The sequence below is a fragment of the Ciconia boyciana genome, chromosome 1 (assembly GCF_034638445.1).
Source record: "Ciconia boyciana chromosome 1, ASM3463844v1, whole genome shotgun sequence".
NCBI lineage: Eukaryota > Metazoa > Chordata > Aves > Ciconiiformes > Ciconiidae > Ciconia > Ciconia boyciana.
Window position 1 is genome coordinate 190,151,140 of NC_132934.1, and position 17,364 is coordinate 190,168,503.

The window sequence follows — 17,364 nt, forward strand, 5'->3', positions numbered from 1 at the left end:
CTCTATCTGACACACCTTTCATGCATAGTTAGAAGTTAAGAAGGGAATGGAAAAGACTTGTGTAGGTGACGTATGGTTTAATACCTGTTTTTAAATGAAATTTTAACTTTATATTTCCAGACTTTTAAATAATCCTGTTTTTTTGCAGGGTGATGGTAGTAGGGAAATTTGTGCTCTCAGAGGGTTTTTTCCTCTTACGCAATTGACAGATATTTACAGCCTTTTTGCTTGCTTGGCTGGCAGCTTTTTGAATGGGAATTCCATATAACTTGATATTAGTATGTTATATATAGTATTCTATAAGCAATTTTTTTTTTTAAAAAAAGGTGAATAGACCTTGCATCATCCATAACGGTTTCCTAGATCTTAGTGGGAGTTTTATGTTCTTTTCCAATCTATTCATGTTGCTGTACCAGCTAACACTTTTTTTTTCCTTAATGGCCAGATTCATTAGTGCCTCATATCTATCCATTGTGGAAGAAATTATTGCCAGAAATCCTTTGACGGCTGGTTCATTTTCACTTTGTTCTGTTTATGTATTTTATAGAATTTGCCTGGTTGTATGTCTGACCTCCACAAAATATGATAGGCTTTTCTCCTGTTCTGTAATGGAAAGTTTTGTTTAAGCTTTTATAGTCTCTCTCGCTCAGCTTCAGGATTCTGAGGTTCCATCTGTAGGCTCCAGTACAACTGATGGATATATCACCCACATTTTTAGATGGGCTTTGTGTGATTTGGTTAATAGTGAATGAACAGTAGACTATCTCTTAAGCAAAGTAGACATACTTATCAGCCCAGTGTTGGCATTTAATTGTCTTGCATTGTGCTTACCTCAGAACTCCCTCCTCTGGTAAGGCTGTAGCGGTACTGCATCCGGATTCATTCTGCATTGCTGGAGGTGTCTGTAAGCTCGATAAAGACACAGGCATATACTTGCAGGGGATGAAATAGGTGGGTTTAGGCTTTAGGTGGATTCAGCTGTCTCCTGGAAGTGCCTGTTATCTGTCTTCTCTGGCAATTTAGAGAGTGGCTTGCTAATTGAGATGCCTCCTTGGGACAGGATTAATTGAGCCCCTCTGTACCCTTGTATCGGGTTTTTGTATCCTTGTAGTGAACGTTGTCCGAGGAGAATAGCATGGTGTACAGGCAAATCTGTTAGTAAGCTGACCTGTACTGACTGCAGCTTACAGCTGCAAGATAGTTGGTAGGGAGTATAATATTCAATCAGAAAGGTCTTGCTTCTCTCACTTGTTATTCTTGTAGATGAACAAGTTTCTCAGGGCTGAGCTATGGAAACTGTTGTAGTAAGTGTAGTGGCAATCATCCGATGTTTTCCTTTAGGATTTAACAAAAAAGTTCTTCCTGTAATGTCCCTTTTGTCTGCTTATTTTCTGTAAGATTATTTCTTATCTGGATGTGAACCTTAAGACTAAAAAAAAAAAAAAAGACCTAGTTTCACTCTTAGTTTTGGTAGAAAATTGCTACAGTACTGCTTTTTAAGAAGTCTTTATTTATTTAGCTATAAGAGATCCTTGCCCAAATACAAGGACTGATAAATGTAATGACATTAAAGAAATCCAGTTACCTTTCCTGGCTAAAGGCCAGAACACACACAAGTTAGGTTTGGGCACCTAACTTCAAAAATCCCTTGCTCAGCATTTTCCTAGTCATGAAGTGTTTAAATTCAGATAAATAGGGCCTTCTTTGCCCTTAAGGCCACGTTACTATTGCATCCAGTTTTCCAAGCAGTCATTCTCCCAATTGCCTCTTTTTATCTGCCAACTTGACATCTAGTAGAGCCAATCTGTAACAAAAATATACCTCAGATGCTCCTGGAAATGGAGTAGGGTATTGCCTACGTTTTGAGGAAACTGAAGGTAAAAGAAATTCAAAGAAACTACTTTTGCCTTTGCCCACTCCTCCCTTCTTTTTGTGTGTGCATGCATGTACGTGTCCCTTCTGGTAAACCATCTTCTGTGGCAGCTGTGTGGAGAATGTGACGTATCCTCTGATCCCATCAGCACGAGATACTGGGACTGAAGGCTGCAACTCAGACTGTTCATGAGGGTATGATCAGTGCTGTCCTCTGTGCAGTGATGAACCCCATGGAGCTTGGGGAGGACCAAAGAACTAAATGAGCAGAGCTGTGCTTCTCTTCACATGGGGAAGAGCTACTGGCTGAGCCAAGGCAGCTGCAGAGCCAGGCTGTGTATACAAAGGGGCAGAGCAGAGGGTGCTGAGCCTGGGATAGCATGGGGCAAGCCTTAGTGATGGAGGGCAGTTATCTGGGTTGGGAAGACAGAGGATCGATGAGGAAGAGATGGGACACTGTATTCCTTGGGTTTGTTACTCTGAGTGTTCCCTATGTGCAGGTGTCTCCAAGGCTTATCAGGGATGGATAAATGCAGTGTGTTACTAGAAGGTTAGGAAAAGAACATATCAACTAAATAAAGATGTGAACTTCATTAAAAACAGCTACATTAGGAAGGATTGTCTACTTAATTGTTCATGTTATATGAGATGCAACTTAGGGCTCAGCTGGACTCATTCCCAGTGCTCATAAATCTATGCATGAAGAAAGAGCAAGTGAGTGCTAAAAGTTCCTTTGGGTTTTTTTTTGTTTTGCTTTTTGTTTTAAATTTTGAAACTCACATTTAGTATGTATATTTTAACATGTTCGTATGAAACACATGAAAGTAAACACATGCAGTGTATTTCTTTCACTATCATTAATCACCGTAGTGTTTTAAAAAGTAACAAAAAATACACTAATGTTAAACTGTGGTCAAGAATTGAAATAGATACAGCTCTAGAAATTTGAAGTTCTCCTTTGCCAGGGCAAATGTAGCTTGACAACCATGTGTGTTTATGTATCAGCATATGAAGCAAGTCTGGTTAGCAAATACGGGCTTTTTCCATTGAAAACTTTCAACTTATATTGAAACTTCTAAAAGCACTTTTTCAAGCCACCTGAAGAGTCAGCTAAAATTCAGGGGAAGAAAATGACTGTAAATTCTCCAAACCGCTCTGAGAACTATTATCCTCCAACACTTTATCACAAAATGCACTTGCTTTTTAAGCCCTGCTTATGTCTTTATCTGGGCAATTTCTGTTTGTGACACAACTGAATAACCAGGAGTGGATGTGAAAGATGAGGGTTATTTGGGGCTTTTTGTGCCACTAAGGTGCCAGTGAATAGTCTGTGAGAACTCCGCCTGTCCTTTCCGGATGTGTTGGGGATAGGCTTTCAGCCAGAGTGGAGGACAGCTATTTTTGCTTGTATTTGAGGTCCCTACTTCCCTGTTTTCCATAGAAAAGAACTGTGCTATCTCCCTTTCCATAAACCTCCTGAATGCTGTTGAAAGGGGAAGGACGATGTGGCACTTTTGTTCCTTCCAACAGCCTCTCTTGTGAATAGCTGTGCAGCCCGCCTCTGCTGCTCCTCTCTGCTTTCCTCAGCAGCACCATAACGCAAACGTCAGCCTGATCCCTGTCAGTCCATTCTCTGGGGTCTGGATACTGGTTATGTATGTGAAATGCTTTAGTAAGTTTCCTTGCTCTAATGAATGCCTATATGAAAGGAATTGGGACGGAACTGGCAGTGTGCAAGCTAAGAAAGATGATGCTGTCATGTTGCTCTTCACTCAGATGTGGGAAGCTGTTTTCATAAATATGAGTTAGACTTTCCCTACAAACAGTACTTGGATAGAATATAATTAAGTGGGGTTCCTTAAAGATGTTTTTTCAGACTTGAATTGGCATCCTTATGGGAGCTGTTTCCTTTCTAATTTTTTTTTTAATTTCACAAAGAAATCGTACTTTTGTGGCTCTGCTTTTTGTCTTTTTTTGCTTAAAGACACAGAAAAGAGAAAAACTGTCAGAGGCTTAAGCCAGAGGTGCTGTATTCTCTCAGCTTCTTTTTCCTGTAGAGGGAATTAAATGCACTCTTTATTTTTCAAGATTATACATAACAGATAAACAAGTGTGCATATTTTTCACAGAAGTAACAACCACCCAGACAATTCCTGCCCCATATTCCTGCATAATCTGTCTTCCTGAAAGCTTTAGAGGACCACTCTGTTTCTTCCCACAAATATTTTACCTTTTGCACTTGTAACTTTTTAATGTCCACACTGTGCTTGGCCTAACTTACCAAAGCATTCTCATTGTCTTTGTGACTAATCAGGGCAACATATCAGTTCATCTCACTTAACTGAGATGTCAAACTTAGGAGCTCTCTTGCCTGAGGCTCTCTAGGGGGAAGTGGTTTTCAAAATCTAAATCATCCCCAGGTGCATATCTTTCCTGTGGCAGGTAGAGAGTGCCAGAAAGTCTGGAATCATAATTTAGGTGCCTTGATCAGGTAGGATTAATTTGGGCTGAGGCATATAACTTTTAGGCAGAAAATATGTCAGTTTTCAAAAAGTATCAATCCAATTAATTCTGAATGTCTTGGAGAAGCATGAGCATGAAATAATTCTCAATTTACAGGTTCATAACTTTTTCCTCTCCCCCTACAGAGGCTGCTACTGACCCCCCTAAGACACCTGACAGCGAACCTTTGTTTACAAAACTGCGCAATCCAAGCACAGGCAAGTTTTGGAATTGTGACATGAGCCTTTAATGTTCTGGTTGATTCCCTTCACCACCAAAAGATTCATATTTTGCAAGCTGAAATAATGATGATAGTATAAGTCTTATGTGCCAAAGATACTGCTGGTAATGCCAGATAGTTAATGCTGTGCAAACATTTAGGATTTCTTTTATAATTTTAATTGGTTGAACTGTTTATTCATCAGGAATATTGGCAGCACAGAAAAGAGGTGTAATTTAAGTTCTGTTTTTAAGTGCATTAGTTTTGGGGAGCTTACAGTGTTGGGTGTTGAGTCTGGGCTTTTTTTTAATCCAATTTTAGGCTTCATAGCATTCATCTTATGCTATAAAATAAATAGTCAGAGTTAGAAGAAGTGGTTCAGTTATACTTACCAAGCTTTTTGAGTCTTTTCATTTTTAAATCTAATTTTCGTCTTTCCCTGGTCCAAGTGGTGGTGTCTCTTTTCTTGTTAATAGATGATGAGGCACTTTGAATGCAAAATACATTGGAAAGACCAGCAAATGCAGGCGATATAATGACACTACCATCCCACGGTTACTTTCTTCTAGTCAGATTGTTCTTTTTGTCAAGGATTTGTTATTATTATATGAGTAATGTAATAGTTGGAGTATGAGATACTGCACAGAAACTTGCAGTAAGCCTTTGTTAAGGTTAACATATTTTGTTTGAAAAACACGTTTCATGCTGGTTTTTTTCTTTTCATAAGCTTGTTTCTTTTCTATAGATTTAAGTTCTATGTTTTTGTTTTGAAATTCACTGCTCATATTTGTATATGTTTGTAACTAAAGTCTTCAGGTACATTTTAATATCACAATATGGTAACTGCTACTTGTTCTTGAAAGAGAAAAATAATTAGAAACAATAGATACAGAATGGAAATCACTTACTTATCATTATACCTGGTTTTTGATTGCTCAGATTTACAGTGGGAATATATAGCTGTGGATATTTTCCACCTGCTGTATTATACTGGCTTTCTAATTTGTTACGTTTTTTAAAGTGTAGATATTAATTTGCTTTTCTTTATGGAAGAAGGGATCTGTTTACCTTGTAGAATCAGAGATTTTGGGAAAGGTTTCTGGGGAAAACCTAAAGTACAATGATTGCCTGGGTGTGTTCCTTTAGAATTTACAGGACCTTATTTATAGACCTGCATAAACTTTCAGTTATGTAGCCTATTATAAGTATAGTGTCTGAAAATTGAATTGAGAACACCCTATTAATGTATTTTCCTTACATTTGGGTCTAACAGATGCATTGTTGATGCCAGATATTGTATAAATACACACTGAAGGACTCAGCACACTATAGAATTCATGCTAACCACTTTATGTAATAAAAGTATGCATGGTCCTTTTTATAGACAGGTGAAAAGGACAAAATTTCTATCCCTTACAAAGACTAGAAACTAGGGTTCAGCCTGCAGTTCAGAAGTACCACAAGAAGCATTTTTCAAAGTGCTGAACTAAAAGAAGGGAAATAACCATACCACAAGACTTAAACAACTAATTGAAGTGGTAAAGTTGTGAGCAAAACTGCCTAGCTTCTCTCCCCATCCCCTAGAGTTTCTGTCTAATGACACTGTTGGGAACCTGTGATGACTATCCTTTTAACATAAGCAAATAAATAAAGGAACTGGAGTTAGGCAATAGGAATGGTCCCTTTCCCAAGATTTCATAGCTCACCACTGCATTTGGCTAGCGTGCTGTGCTGGTTTTGGCTGGGCCAGAGTTAATTTTCTTCATAGTAGCTAGTATGGGGCTATGTTTGGGATTTGTGCTGAAAACAGTGTTGATAATACAGGGATGTTTTCATTATTGCTGAGCAGTGCTTACACAGAGTCAAGGCCTCTTCTGCTTCTCACCCCACCCCACCAGCGAGGAGGCTGGGGGTGCACAAGAAGTTGGGAGGGGACACAGCTGGGACAGCTGACCCCAACTGACCAAAGGGCTATTCCATACCATATGATGTCACACTCAGCATATAAAGCTGGGGGAAGAAGAAGGAAGGGGGGGATGTTTGGAGTGATGGTGTTTGTCTTCCCAAGTAACCGTTACACGTGATGGAGCCCTGCTTTCCTGGAGATGGCTGAACACCTGCCTGCCAATGAGAAGTAGTGAATGAATTCCTTGTTTTGCTTTGCTTGTGTGCCCAGCTGTTGCTTTACCTATTAAACTGTCTTTATCTCAACCCACAAGTTTTCTCACTTCTACTCTTCTGATTCTCTCCCCCATCCCAGTGGGGGGGGAGTGAGCGAATAGTTGTGGGGTGTTTAGCTGCCTGCTGGGTTAAACCACGGCACGTGCTCACTGGTAGGAGTCTTAAGTTGTTCAGTGAGCACTTCTGTGAGTAGTTTGTCTGGTGCTGATCAAACTATGGTGTAGACCCTTGTCGAGAAGCACATGGTAATGATTGAAACCTCTGCTCCCCCTTATATCTAGTCTTCACTCCTCTCCTTCCCCCGCCTCCTCAAAAGAAAAATTATCAGAGAACTGAAACTATATCCTTAGGTGAGGTTAAACATCTGGTCAGCCTTTTGGATAAAGGGGGAAAAATGCATTATCAGTCATTTTGGGGAAGGCATGTGTCTGCCTATTTTCGCTGACCTCCCTCCGCACCTAGGGATTTCTGCAGACTGAGAACAGCAGTGCTGACGCCAGCTTGCAGGGGCTTACATTGAGACTTTTTTGAGCCAGCCCCTGATCTGCAAGTCAGTGCAGCTTTGCAATTTATGTGTTTTGAGCAGGACTGCCATGTTGTAGTTGCTCTTGTTTCTTGAAGATTGATTGATAACCAAGACAGGACCAATCCAGCCAACAGACTGAGCTGACCAAATTTCAGTGGCCCCTTCTGTAGTTCTGGCAACGTCCTGTTTTAGATATGGAAAATGCCAATCCTGTTTGCAACATATTCGTCACCCTTTCATTATAACCCAGAACTAATGTGAAACGGTAGAGCTGTGCTATGGGGTGGCCTAAAATAAAGCTTTCCTTTTCCTTTCCAAACTGTCAAGATTCTGATGGGCACTTCAAAGCAACTTCTTTCAGCTTCCTTGTTCACCTTATTTGTCTACCCATACTGAGTCATCGGCAATCCATTTTGATGCACACAAAAAAAAAAAGATTTCAGATTGTCACTTGAAGGTTTGAGACTTTTGTTCCCCTAACCCAGAATCTGATATCTTGAAGACAAACATGATGGAAGGAGAGGGAATTTTCTTGTTTTCCACCTTCCCCTTCAGCACAGACAAAAGCTGATTTCTTGAGTGATTTGGATTTGGATCAAAGGCTTTGTGTTGTAAGATGAACTATTCACACATCTTATTTATTGATTCAAATTCAGTTTGGTTTATAGAGCTGGTAAATGAACATCTGTATATAATAGTTTTCTTTGTATGAGTTTTCTTTGTAGTGAGTTTATGTAGAATGTGTGTATGTTTGTGTGTCTGTATGTATATAAGGCACATTCTTCAGACGTATTGGGTATTCTTTTGATTTTTGTGAAAGCTTACAAACACAAACCAGATTTCTTTTCAACAGGGGAAGCAACCCTTTACTTATTCAACAGTGGTGCACAGCAGCTGTTTGAAGTAAAAGCTTTTCATGAGGAATATCGTTCCTGGTTTATAGGTCAGACTGTTCAACAAGGTGAGTAATATAACATATCCTTCCCCCAACTGTAACTAATGTTCATACACAGACCTTCCCTCTCTCTTCTAGTAAATTTACAGGTGTTTTTCCTAGTTGTTTGAGGCATGCTGCATCACATCCCCACCTTCTGACTCATTTGCCATCTGGATTTAACCAGGGCTGGGGGCTTTGTGGTCTCTCTTTAAAAGGCTGCCTTTGGCAGCCTCAATTAGACAGATGTTCATTTGTCTTTGGCGGGGGGGGGGGGGGAAGTCATTCAATTGTATTTAAACTGAAGTGCCATAAAATACTTAGCTTGCCTTGTCAATCAGACCAGCAAGTCCTCAGTGTAAGTAAAATGTGTGTTATCCTACAGGAGCGAAAAAGGGCTGGAAGGCCTTAGCTAGCTAAGCAGAGTGCATTAGAGCCCCAAGCGTTGGAATGTATGATCTTGCTTTCTTTTAATTACCTCTGTAGTCCTCTGTGTGAGTGCTGGAATCTCACGATAGGCCTGCTGTTGAAGGTGCCATTGCAGTGTTTTGACTGAAGTGAGCTCATCTATACCGTCCCAGTCATTCTCTGATCCTAGCTCGCCTTTCTGAAAATGAAGAAACTTCTGTAACTGCTTGTCACAGCTTTAACAATCCTTTATCAGTAAGGATGTCATTAGAATAGTGTTTCTCTGCCAGCATGGCCATAGACCAAGCAATAAGTATTAATTCAGGAGATGAAGGTATATTTATTTTGTACTTTTTTAACTAGAAAAAAGGCCATTTATAATAATAAATAAAAGCAACCCCACCAGACATATGCCTTCTTTAATGGTAATATCCCAAAGTGTGTATTAACTTTTAAACATCCTCTGCAGGTGCATATGGCGATGCAAGCGGTATGTCTGTGAGCTTTTCCTTGCTCCATCTGGGGGTGAGCCAAAAGACTGGGTCTGCTCCCTGCTCCCAACTATGTCCACATTGTATTCTCCCCCTCCCTTTCTAACCTCTATTTTGGCCCTTGGGAAACAGTTGCTTTAAGGAATCATCGCCTCAGTTTTCTTTAAAAGTTACAGGGGGAAAAACTGTTCCTGAATGTTAGGGCTGCTGCATCTCTGAAATGGTCAAGGGAAGAACAACAGAAAAAAGCTGTGTGTTTGCAGTTAAAGCAAATTATCTTGTTATCTGCAGAGAAGAGCAGAGGTCTTTATACACCTATAGTGAGTCTGAACTCTTCAGAACAAATAAAAATACCTCTTCCTGGAGGTACAGTGGAAAGCATGTAAATGGAAGCTTTGAAAAAGTGGCTAGGTTTTTTTTCCCTCCAGTTTTATTATCAAAGCTTTCATGTTTGTAAGTAGTCCTGATGCTTGCTTTGCCTCACACAATGCATCATGTTAGTAATACAGATGTTAGATTGAGTATCAGCTTTGTCGAAACCACATTCTTCCCATCCCATCTTTTGTTAGTTTTAGGGCCATCACAATAGGATTTCCTTTTCTTTAATTATCTTAATCATGTGATTTAAAACAAAAAAAATTATTTGCTTTTGCTTTGCTAATTAATGTCAAATTGTCATCAATTATTTGGTCTCATTAGTGAATTTCCTTGATGTTACATTGTTTCCAATTATCTACAATTATACAAAAAGTCTGACTAAGCCATTGTCCTGCAATGAGCTCCAGATGGGCAGAGGTGTCTGTTTCAATGGGAGACCAAGTTCTTCCTTTGTGTGTAACTTTGAATACAACATACTGAGCCATATTTTCTGATCCATTTAAGTTTATTTTGGTCTATTAGGAGTCTGCATGCAGATTCTCCCCTTACAGATGAGAGGCAGCTCTAACTTAACTAGCTCTTGAAATTCATTCTTGCCCTGCCTACCTGTTCTGCCAGCACAGTGTTGCCTTGCCCAGTGTTTGAGGTGGAGTATACTGGATATATCTGGTATCCCAAACAGGTTTCTGTTACACCCAAATCTGCCAATAGAGGGCAGCTTCAATTTTGCTGGTTTTAATATAATCCAGAAAAAGGCAAAAGTAGGAGTGCGTGAAGCCAGCAGACCTGCAGTGGAGCTTGTGCTTTGGTTTGGCAGGGTTGAGAATTGAGTTCTCTCTGTATTTTTAATATAAAATCACAAATACTATTTTCCTGCCCATTTTATTAAAATATTGGGATACTTACTGAAAAAAAATCTCCTCTTCTTGCCTACACTCCTGAAAACATCCTAAAAGAAAAAAATGTCAATATATTGTGCCTCTTGGTACTAAGCTTACTTTTACATATCTGTCACTTAGATGGGCGCCTGCTGTTTGTTACACCAATGGACCCCTTATTTCTGATACTTTACTACCTCATAAAGGCAGACAAGGAGGTAAGCCTGCTTTATTTTTTTCAGTGGAATTCTCAGGATAAAACATTATTTCTGACTTCATTTTCTGCAGAAGTTATGTTAATTTTACAAAGAGGGGCTTCCATAATAATGGAAATTTAATTTGCATTTAAAGCAGAAGTATTTTTGTTTGCATCAAGTTTTTTGATCAGTAAACTATATTCCAGGAGTCAGCTTGCAAGCTCAACAAACTCTAATCACCTTCTTTTTAAGAGAACCAGAGAATCTCTTTTGTCCTTTTGTGAGAGCCTATCCCAGAACTATTGAATTTAAAATTATGAGATGTCGTCAGAGTAAAACAAGCTAGTGTCCTTTCTGAGGCATCAGTAGATGAGTCATTTTGGAAAGAAGGGAAAAAGAAAGAAGAATTTGGATCCTATGGGGGAGGAAGAAGGAACATTTCTGTGGCAGTTTGAACTTGAATGAAATATTGCCTTTTTATGTAGAGATGCTGTATCATGGAACAGCAACGGGATGATCAAATATCCAAAAGTTGCATAATTAATAAATGGCTTAATTGATTTATCATGGGTGTGGCAAAACCTCACTTAAATTTCCAAAGTGTATCAAAAGGCATAGGCAAAGTTATTGATTTATTGTTTATAATCTACCTGTGGAAAAAAGGGCATATAAGAAAATTTAAGTGTTGATCTTTGGTTTTTGTTTCATGGAGGCAATAATTTCACTTTATTCATCCTAAGTTTCTGCTCTGAGAGCATTTCCTGTAAGGTTGCTTGCTATTTTCTGCTTTAGATTGCAAGTAGATTGGTTATATCACACTCCCACAAACCTGCCAAGGCAAGCACCATGTGCTTACAGTGGTGGAAGCAACCACCGGATGGCTGGAAACATATCCCGTGCCGGTATCAGTCGCCCCCGTACACAAGAAGAAATCTTGGAAGCAAAAGTCAGCTCATTTAGTAAGGGATGAAGAAGGTTCTCCTAAGGCAGAGCAGGACGAAAAGCATACTGCCCCACCAGCGAGGAGGCAGACTACTCTAAAACAGGGCCATCATGAGAACAGGAGGAGGAAGAGGAAGAATTACCCACTTCCCCCAAAGGAAGAACTTGGTGGGAGGGTTCCTCCTCTGCCTCAGAGGGAGTGGAAGAACTCATAAAGGAGACAGTAACCACCCAATCTCTATCCCTGAGTGAGCTGCGAGATATGCGAAAGGATTTCGGCTGTTGTCCAGGGAAGCATATTGTTACCTGGCTGCTCCAATGCTGGGATAATGGGGCTAGTAGCCTGGAATTAGAGGGTAAGGAAGCCAAGCAGCTGGGATCCCTTCCTAGGGAAGTGAGCATTGACAAAGTGATTGGAAAAGGTGCACAAGCCCTCAGCCTCTGGACGCGACTCCTGTCAGGTGCGAAGGAAGGGTATCCCTTCAAGTCAGATGTTATATGTCACCCAGGCAAGCGGGCCACCATGTAGAGAGCTGTCCAGTACCTGAGGGGATTAGCTGTGCTGGAGGTGATTTATGATGACCTGGACAACAAGCAGTTATCCTAAGATCCAGATGAAGTCAAGTGCACACGACGCACGTGGCGGAAATTTGTACAGAGCACACCATCATCGTATGCCAACTCGTTGGCAGTAATGACCTGGAAAGACAGAGAGGGGCAAACAGTGGATGAATTGGTTGGTCAACTCCAGCAATATGAAGAAAGTCCCTCTTCCTCCCTACGCGCCTGCATCTCAGCTGTGGAGAAACTGCTGGACATGCTAGCTGAGAAACTGTCCTGGGAATTCCAACGATTCAGAGGATATCTCCTGCTCCCCACCTGTACGGACCAGTATCTCAGCTATTAGGAGTAAGTGTTCCTCTGCTCAAGAGAGACGATATAGTGCATACACACCATGGGTCACCCTATGGTTTTACCTGTGTGACCACAGAGAGGACATGAGGAAGTGGGATGGAAAAACCTACCTCGACCCTAGAGGCACAGGTACGTGAGTTGCAAGGAAGAACAATCACAAAAGGGGGTTCTTCCAGGAAAACTGCTGCTCCAGTTTCCAGTGGGCAGTTCCCCAGACAGAGTAGAAGGGCTGATCTTACTTCTGATCTTAATGAAGGGACTCCTGACTCATATCTACAAGTAGTGAGTAATGAATACTATGACCAGGACTAGGGGGGCCCTGCCTCCAGACAGGTGGAGGAAAGGGACAACGGGGTTTACTGGACTGTATGGATTTGATGGCCTGGCACATCAGACCCACAGGAGTATAAGTCTCTACTAGACAACCAGTGCACAGTGTACCAAAATGCCATCAAGCTGTACAGGGGCAGAACCCATCTGTATTTCTGGAGTGACAGGGGGATCCCAACAGCTAACTGTACTGGAAGCCAAAGTGAGCCCAACTGGGAAAGAGTGGCAAAAGCACCCCATTGTGACTGGCCCAGAGGCTCCATGCATCCTTGGCATAGACTACCTCAGGAGAGGGTATTTCAAGGACCCAAAAGGGTACCAGTGGGCTTTTGGTATAGCTGCCTTGGAGGCAGAGGAAATTAAACAGCTGTCTACCTTGCCTGGTCTCTCAGAGGACCTTTCTGTTGTGGAGTTGCTGAGGGTCAAAGAACAACAGGTGCCGATCGTTACCGCAACTTTGCACTGGTGGCAATATCACACCAACCAAGACTCCCTGATTCCCATCCATAAGCTGATTCATCTACTGGAGAGCCAAGGAGTGATCAGCAAGACTCGCTCACCCTTCAACAGTCCTATATGGCCAGTGCGAAAGTCTAATGGAGAGTGGAGACTAACGGTAGACTATCATGGCCTGAATGAAGTCACGCCATTGCTGAGTGCTGCCATGCTGGACATGCTAGAATTTCAGTACGAACTGGAGTCAAAGGCAGCTAAGTGGCATGCCACAATTGGTATCGCTAATGTGTTTTTCGCAGTCCCTTTGGCAGTGGAGTGCAGGCCACAGTTTGCTTTCACTTGGAGGGGTGTCCAGTACACCTGGAATTGACTGCCCCAGGGGTGGAAACACAGCCCTGCCATTTGCCATGGACTGAGCCAGACGGCACTGGAACAGGGTGAGGCTCCGGAACACCTGCCATACATTGATGACATCATCATGTGGGGCAACACAGCAGAAGAGGTTTTTGGGAAAGGGAAGAAAATAGTCCAAATCCTTCTGAAAGCCAGTTGTGCCATAAAACAAAGTAAGGTCAAGGGACCTGCACAGGAGATTGTTTTTAGCAATAAAATGGCAAGATGGACATCGTCAGATCCCAATGGATGTGATCAACAAAACACCTATGTCCCCACCAACTAGCAAAAAGGAAACACAAGGGTTTTTTTAGGTGTTGTGGATTTTTGGAGAATGCATATTCCAAATTACAGTCTGATTGTAAGCCCTCTCCATCAAGTGATCTGGAAGAAGAACTATTTCAAATGGGGCCCTGAGCAATGACAAGCCTTTGAACAAATTAAACAAGAGATAGTTCATGCAGTAGCCCTCGGGCCAAGATGTAAAAAATGTGCCCTACACCACAGCTGGGGAGAATGGCCCTACCTGGAACCTCTGGCAGAAAGGACCAGGGGAGACTCAAGGTTGACTCCTAGGATTTTGGAGTCGGAGATACAGAGGATCTGAGGCCCGCTATACTGCAGCTGAAAAAGAGAGATTGGCAGCATATGAAGGGGTTTGAGCTGCTTCGGAAGTGGTTGGTACTGAAGCACAGCTCCTCCTGGCACCCCAAGTTCTGGTGCTGGGCTGGATGTTCAAAGGGAGGGTCCCCTCTACACGTCATGCAACTGATGCTACGTGGAGTAGTGGGTTGCACTGATTACACAACAGGCTCAAATAGGAAACCCCAGTCACCCAGGAACCTTGGAAGTGATCCTGGACTGGCCAGAAGGCAAAGATTTTGGAATATTGCCAGAGGAGGTGGTCACACATGCTGAAGAGGCCCCTTGTTGGGCCCCAAAAAGGGGCCCCAGTTGGCAACTAAGCACCACACAGCCACTTGCTTACCCTCCCCCCTCCCCGCCCCCTGGTGGGATGGGGGAGAGAATTGGGGGGGGGAGGGGGGGAAGTAAAACCCATCGGTTGAGATAAAGACAGTTTCATAGGACAGCAAAGGAAGAGAAAATAATAGTGATAAAAGAATGTACAAAACAAGTGATGCACGGTGCAATTGCTCGCTACCCGCTGAGTGATGCACAGCCCGTCCCTGAGCAGCGATTGCTGTGCCCCATCCAACTCCCCTTAGTTTATATACTGACCATGACGTCATATGGTATGGAATAGCCCTTTGGTCTGTTTGGGTCAGCTGTGCTGGCTGTGCTCCCTCTCAGCTTCTTGTGTGCCTGGCAGAGCATGGGAAGCTGAAAAGTCCTTGACTAGTGTAAGCACTACTTAGCAACAACTAAAACATCAGTGTGTTATCACATTATTCTCGTGCTAAATCCAAAACGCAGCACTATACCAGCTACTAGGAAGAAAATTAACTCTATCCCAGCTAAAACCAGGACAAGAATGCAAGAGAACAGTTTTTGTATGGTGAAGAAACGAAGTCCTACAACACGTTTGTAATAGTAACCTCTTGTTCTGTAATTATTTTTAAATTATTTATGGTATAGGATGTGCAAACATTTTCTGTATTTCTGTGGTCTGTTCCTGCTTCAGGGTGGCCTATCAGAAGAAGTCATTCACAAGGAATAGTTTAGCTTGTTCTCTAGGCACTGTGTTCTGTTTAAATTCAGCATCCCTTTGAAAGCTTTATACCAAACAAATTGGGGAAACAGTAAATCTCTGTCTATGTGGTAGAATGTTGAGGTAGCTTGAGTAAAGAACAACTACTGCTGGTGTTTCTGTGGATGGGAAGAGTCCTGTGCTGCCCTTTACTTTCTCAGTACGTTGTTTTCTAGGTTTTCTGGTTTTCTAGGCCAGGCATGATGCCAGATAAAGGCATAGAGCTGTTCTGGGTCCTAAATCAGGGCAAATGCATTCCTGCAGTGCCCTGCCTAAGTCAGCATGTTTTTCAGTAAAGAGAAGTCTTGAGGACTGTGTTGCAGATACCTCGTGCAAGACCAGCTTGAATGCAGCACAATTACTTCTCGCTTGAATTAATGAGTATGAAGGTATTCACTGGGTGTCTTAGGATCATCCTTTGCACCATCCTTTGGTTTTGATAGTGTGATGCAGGGTTGCTTAATGTGTCTTCTGAGCAGAGCCATCGCCTATCCAGCAGGCTTCCTTGGCTTAGGCTCTGTGCCCCTGCATAATGTAAATGTGGCTGTCTTGCTTTGGGACACAAGCAGGTTTGTGCAGTTATCTGTAGGAAACAGTTTATTGCAGCTTTATTTCTGCATCTCATAACCTTCTTTTTGCCATTGTTATTGTGCCTTTTCTTTTTCAGGAGAAAAATCTTTAAATCCTTTGTGGGGTTTTTTTTGGTTTTTTTGCTTGTTTTTATTGTGATTTAATGATGGATGGTTACTTTTATTAAGCCTCTGACTGTCTAGCAAGAGGATTAATTAATAATGAAAGCAGTATACCCAAGTGGTTTTTTTCATGCTGTCCAGTATAATGACTTCAGCTTTGGCTCCTGAGACCATGCACTCTCTAAGGATGGAGAGCTCACTGAGTCTTTGTACTGATGCGCTAAAGGATCTTTCCAAAGGGAAGGCTGCCAGTTGTGCCAAACCGTGCTGAATGATTATGCATTATTTGGCAACGGCAAAATTTGTTTGATGGTTCTGTCATGTGTGGGGCTATTTAAGTTGTGCCAAAATCACTTTATATACATGCTCTGGCCAAACTGGAATTGACTTTGCAGAGGTGAAAGGTTAATACTGTGTTCCAGAAGCTGCCCTGCTCCTTTGAGATTTATCTTTATGGAAGGAAAAGCAAAATTTGGATGGAAGTTATGACACTGGGTTTAATCCAACAGGTTTTGGTCTAAAACACTGTTGGCACACACTGACTACTGTGTCTTATGTCATCTTCCAAAAAATCCCGCTGTACTTCACATTAGTTTCTCCCCATGTTGTTTTAAGTTTGGTCTTTTAAGTGCAGTAATTGAAGAGTTCAGCATTTTGCAGGTATTTACTGGTTTGAAATAAATATTTATAGCTTGCTTTGTAATCAGTTTCTGAACGTGTCATGTGTTACCATTCAAAATACGATCTTCTTTAAATCATTTATTTTAAAGCTGTGGTGATTGCATGCATATATATTTCTATATATGTGTAGTGTGTATATGTGTCTTAACATTATAATAATGCTTTTATAATCCCTTTGATGTATTTTCAGCAGCAAGGAAAGTTCCAGCCACTTGATCAGGTTGTGCTAGACTCAGAGTACCCAAGCTGCCCATTGCTGCTGAAGTGTGCAGATGTTAAACAGTACATACATCATGTAACAGAAGAAAAAGGTGAAAAAAAGGGGCTGGGGGGCAAAAAAAAAGACTAATTTGTTAGTGTCACTTCATTATAAGATAGATTTAAATATTGGGTTTTGCTTTACCAAACACCCAAGGTGCTGGACAAAGCTGTAGTTTATAAACAGAAGCCTAGGCTTAGAAGTCGTCATTGCAGTATTGTTAATAGTAATGCATGGATCTCAGATTATCTGCTGTAACTCTAAAATACTTGTGCAGTCTTGTTCCTAGGTGTCGTAAAAATGATAAACTGATCAGAGCTGGCTTCTTGAAATTATCGTATGTGTTGTGAACTTTCTTTGCCTTTTGATGAAAGTTTTACATCTCTAAATTCTGTATTTAG

At 41.4% G+C, this 17,364-nt stretch overlaps 1 protein-coding gene across 2 annotated transcripts in view; it reads left to right on the plus strand.

Annotated features, from left to right (window-relative positions):
- RNASEH2B (ribonuclease H2 subunit B) overlaps positions 1 to 17,364 on the plus strand; it is a 42,776-nt gene that overhangs the window by 8,200 nt on the left and 17,212 nt on the right. Inside the window, exons 2-5 of one of the 2 annotated variants that reach the window (XM_072850264.1) lie at positions 4,521 to 4,592; positions 8,155 to 8,262; positions 10,532 to 10,608; positions 16,895 to 17,015. In XM_072850264.1, the coding sequence (XP_072706365.1) occupies positions 4,521 to 4,592; positions 8,155 to 8,262; positions 10,532 to 10,608; positions 16,895 to 17,015 (378 nt within the window). The remainder of the gene's footprint in view (positions 1 to 4,520; positions 4,593 to 8,154; positions 8,263 to 10,531; positions 10,609 to 16,894; positions 17,016 to 17,364) is intronic. The other variant, XM_072850266.1, reaches the window with a different exon arrangement.